Source organism: Neoarius graeffei, chromosome 22, assembly GCF_027579695.1.
Source record: "Neoarius graeffei isolate fNeoGra1 chromosome 22, fNeoGra1.pri, whole genome shotgun sequence".
Lineage (NCBI taxonomy): Eukaryota > Metazoa > Chordata > Actinopteri > Siluriformes > Ariidae > Neoarius > Neoarius graeffei.
In genome coordinates, this window is record NC_083590.1 from 48,642,846 (window position 1) to 48,652,147 (window position 9,302).

Below are 9,302 nucleotides of genomic sequence, written 5' to 3' on the forward strand. Positions count from 1 at the left end.
CGCAAGCAAGCTGGAGCCTATCCCAGCTGACTATGGGTGAGAGGTGGGGTACACCCTGGACAAGTCGCCAGGTCATCGCAGGGCTGACATATAGAGACAGACAACCATTCACACCTACGGTCAATTTAGAGCCACCAATTAGCCTAACCTGCATGTCTTTGGGGGAAACCAGAGCACCCAGAGGAAACCCACATGGACAGCATGCAAACTCCACACAGAAAGGCCCTTGCCGGCCACTGGGCTTGAACCCAGGACCTTCTTGCTGTGCGGCGACAGTGCTAACCACTACGCCACCGTGTCACCCCTTAAAAGGAACAGAAATATCTAAAAGAATATAGTTCTTTTTGTCCCGATATCTCCTGTTCCACACTCCAGCCCAGTCGGTGGTGGTAATGCACCTTTAAGTTGGTTTGCCAACCACCAAAAAAACCCTAAAGAAGAAGAAGGAAGCCCCCAAAAAATAAAAAAGCAACAAAATATGGAATAAAAGTATTTGATGCAATTATTATATTATAAGAACTGGTGGCACGGTGGTGTAGTGGTTAGCACTGTAGCCTCACAGCAAGGTTCTGGGTTCGAGCCCAGCGGCCGACGGGGGCCTTTCTGTGTGGAGTTTGCATGTTCTCCTCGTGTCTGCGTGGGTTTCTTCTGGGTGCTCTGGTTTCCCCCACAGTTCAAAGACATGCAGTTAGGTTGATGTAGGATGGCCTTGGGCTGAAGTGCCCAAGAATGGCAGTGCGTATGTATGCAGCGGCTTTGCTCTCCTGTAACAAACTAAATTTCGTTGTGCAGTGACAATAAAGGCATTCTATTATTATTATCGCATTTTTCACAAGAGTGCTCCGAGAGCACAATATCCCCTGCTGGCAACTCGGCCATAACTCTGGGAAAATGTGACTGAATGGAACGAAATTGCAATCTGCGTATTACCGACATATAACAAAGAATCCTGCCAAGTTTCGTGAAATTCCTCCAAAAATTGTGAGAGGAGTTGATTTCAGAAGCTTCCTGGGACGGACAGATGGATGGACATGGCCATGGCATAATCCTTGCTGGCTGAAAGGCCCGAAGGGGATAAAAAATACTTTTGGCCAAATTACATGAAATTCCTCCAAAAATTGTGAGGGAAGTTGATTTCAGAAAGCAAGCACACCTTGCCAAAGTACAAGCTTGTTAATAATCAAGGGCATAACTCTGGGAAAATCTGCCCAAATTAAACGCAATTTCAATATGAATATAACAATGCCTTTTGCCAAGTTTTATGAAATTCCTCTAAAAATTGTGAGAGGAGTTGATTTCAGAAGGTGAGCACCCTTCCCGGGACGGCTGGACGGACGGACATCACCACGACATAATCCCCCTTCGGGCCTATCGGCCAGCGGGGGATAACGAATTGCTCCTGTCATTTCACTGGTTTGTTTACATTCTAAGCAGAAATCATTTTGTTGGACGTTTTGTATAACGTTTTGAATGATCAAATTTGAAAAAAATTAATATAAAAATGCTCTGTTTCTCAAAATCCAGTGAATGTGGATAGAATAAAACAGTTATTCCACTCAATCTCATCGTACATGGTTTATAGCCCACTCAGTGCTATGCGCCTTGCCAGCCATCAACCCATGTACGACTTGATTTCATATATATATATATTATATTAGTGGTGGGCCGTTATCGGCGTTAACGTGCTGCGATAATGTGAGACTCTTATCGGGCGATATAAAAAATATCGCCGTTAATCTATTCTCAAAGTTGGGCTGGGAGCTGGGTCTATACTAAGCAAACTATGACTTTCACCTTGATATTTTAGCGCGGATGTATACCTAGCCGAGTTGCACTGTAGGGGGCGAGAACGAGTTTTCGAACCTGTATGCTACTGTGAATTACCCGAACTACCACAATGAACGTGACGTGCTAACATGGATGCAGCTACGAAGCCACCGGGTTTGCTTCAGGGAAAATTCATTTTTAAGAAGCTTCCCAATGGAGACATCGACAAGGCTAAGGTTGTTTGCACCTTATGCAATGCGGAATTAGTTTACTGTAGAAGTTCTACCAGTCTCAAGTACCACCTAAACGCAAAGCATCCCTTAGCTAATGCTGCTGATGCCGGGTCAAGCACTGAAACGCCGGGGAAGAGTCGCCGTCAAACTACTTTGTTTGAGTGCAACCGAGGCAAGCCCGTCAGCGCAGCTCTATCAGACAAGCTAACTAATCTTCTCGCTCAGTGGATTGCCACCAGCTGCCGGCCCATCAGCGTGGTTGAGGATGATGGGCTTGAGCTTGTTCTCCAGGCGGCCACAGGTGACCCATCTTACAAACTACCTGCGAGGCGAACTATCATTAGGAGAATACATGACCAGTATGCCGCAGAGAAAGCCGCAAAGGATGAGAAGATGGTAGAGGCGAGGTGTGTAGCACTGACCGGGGACCATTGGACATCTGTCAACAACGCTAACTACCTCGGCGTTACTGTGCACCTCATCGATGCTAGCTGGGAATTTCACTCCTTTGCTTTAGGTAGGCTACGTTATGTTCATTTTAAATTACACAATTTAAAATTACTTAGCATGCAATTACCACGACATCACGAATTACCAACACATTATGTTTGCTTCTTGATGACTGCTAATTGTTTACTACTAGTAATGAACTTACAGTGGTGCTTGAAAGTTTGTGAACCCTTTAGAATTTTCTATATTTCTGCATAAATATGACCTAAAACATCATCAGATTTTCACACAAGTTCTAAAAGTAGATAAAGAGAACCCAGTTAAACAAATGAGACAAAAATATTATACTCGGTCATTTATTTATTGAGGAAAATGATCCAGTATTACATATCTGTGAGTGGCAAAAGTATGTGAACCTCTAGGATTAGCAGTTAATTTGAAGGTGAAATTAGAGTCAGGTGTTTTCAATCAATGGGATGACAATCAGGTGTGAGTGGGCACCTTGTTTTATTTAAAGAACAGGGATCTATCAAAGTCTGATCTTCACATCACATGTTTGTGGAAGTGTATCATGGCACGAACAAAGGAGATTTCTGAGGACCTCAGAAAAAGCGTTGTAGATGCTCATCAGGCTGGAAAAGGTTACAAAACCATCTCTAAAGAGTTTGGACTCCACCAATCCACAGTCAGACAGATTATATACAAATGGAGGAAATGCAAGACTATTGTTACCCTCCCCAGGAGTGGTCAACCAACAAAGATCAGTCCAAGAGCAAGGCATGTAATAGTTGGCGAGGTCACAAAGGACCCCAGGATAACTTCTAAGTGACTGAAGGCCTCTCTCACATTGGTTAATGTTAATGTTCATGAGTCCACCATCAGGAGAACACTGAACAACAATGGTGTGCATGGCAGGGTTGCAAGGAGAAAGCCACTGCTCTCCAAAAAAGAACATTGCTGCTCATCTGAAGTTTGCTAAGGATCACGTGGACAAGCCAGAAGGCTATTGGAAAAATGTTTTATGGATGGATGAGACCAAAATCGAGCTTTTTGATTTAAATGAGAAGCGTTATGTTTGGAGAAAGGAAAACACTGCATTCCAGCATAAGAACCTTATCCCATCTGTGAAACATGGTGGTGGTAGTATCATGGTTTGGGCCTGTTTTGCTGCATCTGGGCCAGGACGGCTTGCCATCATTGATGGAACAATGAATTCTGAATTATACCAGTGAATTCTAAAGGAAAATTTCAGGACATCTGTCCATGAGCTGAATCTCAAGAGAAGGTGGGTCATGCAGCAAGGCAACGACCCTAAGCACACAAGTCATTCTACCAAAGAATGGTTAAAGAAGAATAAAGTTAATGTTTTGGAATGGCCAAGTCAAAGTCCTGACCTTAATCCAATGGAAATGTTGTGGAAGGACCTGAAGCGAGCAGTTCATGTGAGGAAACCCACCAACATCCCAGAGTTGAAGCTGTTCTGTACGGAGGAACGGGCTAAAATTCCTCCAAGCCGGTGTGCAGGACCGATCAACAGTTACCGCAAACGTTTAGTTGCAGTTATTGCTGCACAAGGGGGTCACACCAGATACTGAAAGCAAAGGTTCACATACTTTTGCAACTCACAGATATGTAATATTGGATCATTTTCCTCAATAAATAAATGACCAAGTATAATATTTTGTCTCATTTGTTTAACTGGGTTTTCTTTATCTACTTTTAGGACTTGTGTGAAAATCTGATGATGTTTTAGATCATATTTATGCAGAAATATAGAAAATTCTAAAGGGTTCACAAACTTTCAAGCACAGGTGTGATGAAAACAGAGGAGTGTCACTTTGCAGAAGCGTGTGCTAGGCAATTTCTCGACGTCACTAATCAGTGGGGGACAGCTGACAAAATCTGCACTATTGGAACGGACAGCACTCCTAACATCTTAAGAAACCTCTTCTCAAGGACTTACTTTTAGTCATTACTTAGGTAGCGCACATATTCTGAATGAGAGCAATTCCAGCGTTATGGACGTGACACTTGAACTCAAAATGGCAACAAATGACCCAGTGCATGTTTTATTGTCTCCCAGTATTTAAACAGGTGTTGCATATTTTAAGGCTGTACCATACTGGAGAAGTGATAGAACAAGAACAATTCCCATAGTACATCTAGGGCATGCCAGAAAACGCCAATAAAAGATGCGTTATGGATGTGACAGAAAAAGTATCACTTTTCTTGGGTGACTGTACATTTTTATCAAACTCTGTGAAATTGTAAACCTAATGTCGAAATGGAGATATCCATTTGATAGAGGGGTCCAAGGTGAATATTAAAAAATCTTTGTTTAAAATATTTTGTATTTCATGCAGAGTTTCGGAAGGAAAAGTCAGCGTTATGGATGTGACGAAATTCCGTTATGGATGTGACGCGTCTGAAATAGACATGGCATATGTTTAGAAAATCAGCAATTTAACCACCATAACCCTTTGAAAAACTCTCTAAATATCAGCTAAAACTATCAAAGTTCTTAAATAATATTTAGGATGGCTATTGTTTTGCTGTTTTGTGGATTTTAGCATACATTTCTGTGGCTTGTGGCAATAATATAGAATTGTACATGATCAAAGTTGATTTTAGCTTGGGGTTTACATTATAAGAAAGAAAGACTGACATATTAAGGCGACGGGAACAATTCTTGTGACAAATTGGTTCAACTTATTCACATCTGTAAAATACAGGCCTAGGTGAGATCTCTGGGAGTGGTTTTGATGTATTACATGTTGCTTTATTTTTGCATGGTGAGGTTGACATTTACATGGAATTGCCCATGAGCCATTTTAATCTAGATTAATTTCAAAATTTCAGTGAGATTAATCTAGATTAAAAAATTAATCTATGCCCACCACTGATATATATATATATATATATATATATATATATATATATATATATATATATATATATAAAAACCCCAAAATCTCATGGGGCCTACATGCTCGGAGATGCGTTCTAGTGGGCGGCATGGTGGTGTAGTGGTTAGCACTGTCGCCTCACAGCTAGAAGGTTCTGGGTTTGCGGCCAACGGGGGCCTTTCTGTGTGGAGTTTGCATGTTCTCCCCGTGTCTGTGTGGGTTTCCTCTGGGTGCTCAGAAGTTTGAGCCCCCATTCCAAGAATTCTCAAAGTTCTGCACCCTAATGTATGTAATTTGTTCAATCAATCACTGTACTGTAGTTATGCAACAGGTTTCTCCAAATTTGAAGTAATTCGACATACACAGCAAGCACTGAAGAGTAAAAGCCACAAATATTTAGAAATTGCTGATGTTTCTTGTGCATACAGAAGAATAAATGTACCAATTTCCATCGTGATTGCAATACTACTCTATTTCTAGTGCTGTGGCACTCTTTAGACACACTGCACAGGAAACAGAGAGCAAGCACTTCCTCTTTCGCATCTGCAATGCTTATCGGCGAGCGTTGCCATGGGAACGTAGGGGCGTTAAAAAAAACATACAAAAAGAACAAGGCGTTCGGTTTGGTTCGTATCCGTCTGCACTTGCAAACTGAAACTTAACTACAAGTCATGTGACTTGTAGTCATGCGCCGCTGCTTTAACACAGATGTTGCATCTGTGTGTGAAGAGAGAAAGCCTTCAACTCCACTGCTCCAGTTTTAAAAAGCTCCTGTGGCCCTGTGGCCTCAATGTAGTCGTGAGCAACTGCTTAAATAGCATCAAGATACCGGATGATTATGATGAAGATAATATGATCACACACACACACACACACGATGATATACTTTACTGAAGGTGTTTTAAGCTGGCTTTGAAAGGGAGGACAGAACGATGCAGATTATACCAACAGTTTTGTCACAACTATGAAAATATGATGCACTTTTGCCACTAGGACCATAGCCACACCTTTTCCTATGGGGTGGCCAGGCTAGGCCTAATGACTTTGTCGGGGTGGCAATCTTGGGTGCATCAAAATATGAATGTGCATCCATGGAAAATAACACATGTCCTGTGTAGAACAAAAGGCACACGTCGTTTTTTTTCATCTACCAAGCTAAGTAAAAATTTTCGCTAATCTAACTTAATGTAGTGATTCTAGAGCTACGAAATCAATATCATTAGCTAAAGGTAGCTAATAACGAACTCTTTTTTTTGTTTCGGTCATGAGGGGTTAAAATAGTTCACTTTTGCATTGGCTCGCTAAACTTGCTTGTAAACTCGTGAGTTGAACTACATGTCATACGTTATACTTTATACATTTTGTATTTATTATTTATTTATTCACACATATCCGTTCATATTTACTTATTTTTCCTGACAGGTGAAAAATGGCATTAACTTTGGATGAAAGTGGAGAGATAGCGCTTTTTGGTATACTCTCATTGTTTCCTAGATTTTTTGGACACTGTATTATTATATAATAACGATAATGATAATAACGTTTAACGAGCTGAATTTCCACTGCAGTGTTGAGCAAAACAGAAGTGATTAGTGATTAAAAAAAAAAAGTCAACAAAACACAAGGTAAGGTCTGTGTTTCCAGTGAGTAATGATACACGATTAAAGCTAGGTTTCCTCCTCTGGGGATAGTCTTTCAGTTCTCCAAAAGCTTTTATCTGGCATAAGATTTCAGTTGCATCCGCTGCGATAGCCGTGGTAGCGTTGAATCGATTGCGAAAAACGTCTTTCCATTCCGATTTTGTGAAAGTTTGCTTCATCGTATCGTCCGACAAACCACCTCATGCGAGGGTATAAATTTAACGTCTTTGCGATATTTGAGATGTTTTTCAAAATCCACGTCTTTATTTTTAGTTCGGTAGTTCAGATTGTGCAGGAGGTTAATGGAAACCCAGATACGGTAGTGGGGTGGCCATGCGGCACACTAAGGTGGCACAGGCCACCCCTTAGTTTAAATCACTTCAAACAAAATAGTTACGCTACAATGACCTGCATAGTGCTTGTATTGTTTCTGCCTACCTGCAATGGCTACTCATGCGTTGCGTTTTGGTCTTTGCTTTCTACATTATTGATCCCCATGCAGTTTTCTCCAGTACACAAATACTGATGACGTAGTCAGTATTCTCAGTAACCTCATGGTTCTTGAATTTTCGCGGTGTGACAACGGGAAGTGGAAAAAAATTGTTTATGAAGTAGACCCTCATCTTCTGACTTCTGCTACCATCAGTGGTGAGTAGGTTGTATTTTCTAAACATATAGACATGATAGCTTAAGTATTTTTCTTGACGACATCATAATCAAAAGACTAGCACATAGTTTTCTAACGTTAGCAAAACCAGTGTGTCCAAGTGCTGCTGGTGGACGGACAAGAAGTAGGACAAAAATTAAGCAAGTTATGGTCATTTACAGGTAGAAGTTGTTGATATCGGTCACAGTTCTTCTATTGTTTTAGTGTGTAATTAAAGTACATATTCAGGACCAATTTCGACCTTTACACACTCATCCAGAAGGGTAATTTTGCCCAAGGCCATCTGTCTACAGCAGAAAAAAATAAAATAACAAAACGCGTCTGGAAAAATCCCAAGGGAGTCTGGAGCCAGATTCGTGACGTTACCTGCGGAAGCGCCAGCAGGCTGCGCAAGCTTTGCATGGTTTCAGTGCACAGCCTGTGTAGACCAAGCGCTCCCATTTCTCTCATTGTCCAGTCTTTTGGGAAACGATGAGTACTAATCCCATCAAGATTGGTGTCGCTACACCCTCCTACGATACATCTGTTAACCATTTTAATAATTACGCGATAACTTTGAAGAAATTTGCAGAAAACCAGCAGGTCGTTTTCTCATAAACAAACCAGCGCTGACGTAGGATTCAGAAGGAGGCGTCCCACACGCGACGTCACGAAAATCAATGTTTGCCGGGAAATCCAAATGGCAGGTTTTTTCAGAGGCGGACCAATTCGCCTCAAATGGCTTGATTTCAACTGAATTTTTCTGGTATTGCGCAAGGTAAAAAAAAAAATTGCACAAAATGCAAAATCTCATCTCATTATCTCTAGCCGCTTTATCCTTCTACAGGGTCGCAGGCAAGCTGGAGCCTATCCCAGCTGACTACGGGCGAAAGGCGGGGTACACCCTGGACAAGTCGCCAGGTCATCACAGGGCTGACACATAGACACAGACAACCATTCACACTCACACCTACGGTCAATTTAGAGTCACCAGTTAACCTAACCTGCATGTCTTTGGACTGTGGGGGAAACCGGAGCACCCGGAGGAAACCCACGCGGACACGGGGAGAACATGCAAACTCCACACAGAAAGGCCCTCGCCGGCCCCGGGGCTCGAACCCAGGACCTTCTTGCTGTGAGGCGACAGCGCTAACCACTACACCATCGTGCCGCCCACAAAATGCAAAATGTTACAGATATTTAACCAAAGTTTAATATAAAATAGGAGAATCACATTGATCTTGCTCCTGAATTTACCCGTGATGCGCACTTTAAGCCTAGGTCACAGCCGGACGTACAATTTTTTGGCCGTGTGATTTTTGGCGTTTCCCAAATCGCTGTGTTTTTTTTGTTCATGGAGAAAGACGCACGTTGGCCATAAGTTTGTCTTGCAACCTGAAAAAAAACGTAAGCGCCCATAGAGTTTGTTTGACATGACAAAGAACCTCTGCGGCCGGTCTACGGCCAATCTACGACTCGAAAATCAGCACGTCACACGCGCACCCTCCGTGCGTTTCACGCGCGCCCTCCGTGCGTTTCTTGCGTTTTTTGCACGTAGACCGAACGTAGGAGCACGTACGGCCGGTTGTGACCGAGGCATTAACGGGCTGAAAATTCCTTCGATTTTTCGAAATTAAAAAATTCATAACTTTCTTAATAT

At 42.1% G+C, this 9,302-nt stretch overlaps 2 protein-coding genes across 3 annotated transcripts in view; one reads left to right on the plus strand and one right to left on the minus strand.

Moving 5' to 3' along the window:
* Positions 1 to 9,302, minus strand: part of arhgef1a (Rho guanine nucleotide exchange factor (GEF) 1a) — a 185,320-nt gene that overhangs the window by 172,075 nt on the left and 3,943 nt on the right. The gene's annotated exons all lie outside the window — the stretch shown is intronic.
* LOC132871039 (RNA-binding protein 25-like) overlaps positions 1,917 to 9,302 on the plus strand; it is a gene marked incomplete at its 3' end in the record, with an annotated part of 8,834 nt that continues 1,448 nt past the window's right edge. Inside the window, exon 1 of the mRNA XM_060905194.1 lies at positions 1,917 to 2,396. Within this exon, the coding sequence (XP_060761177.1) occupies positions 1,917 to 2,396 (480 nt within the window). The remainder of the gene's footprint in view (positions 2,397 to 9,302) is intronic.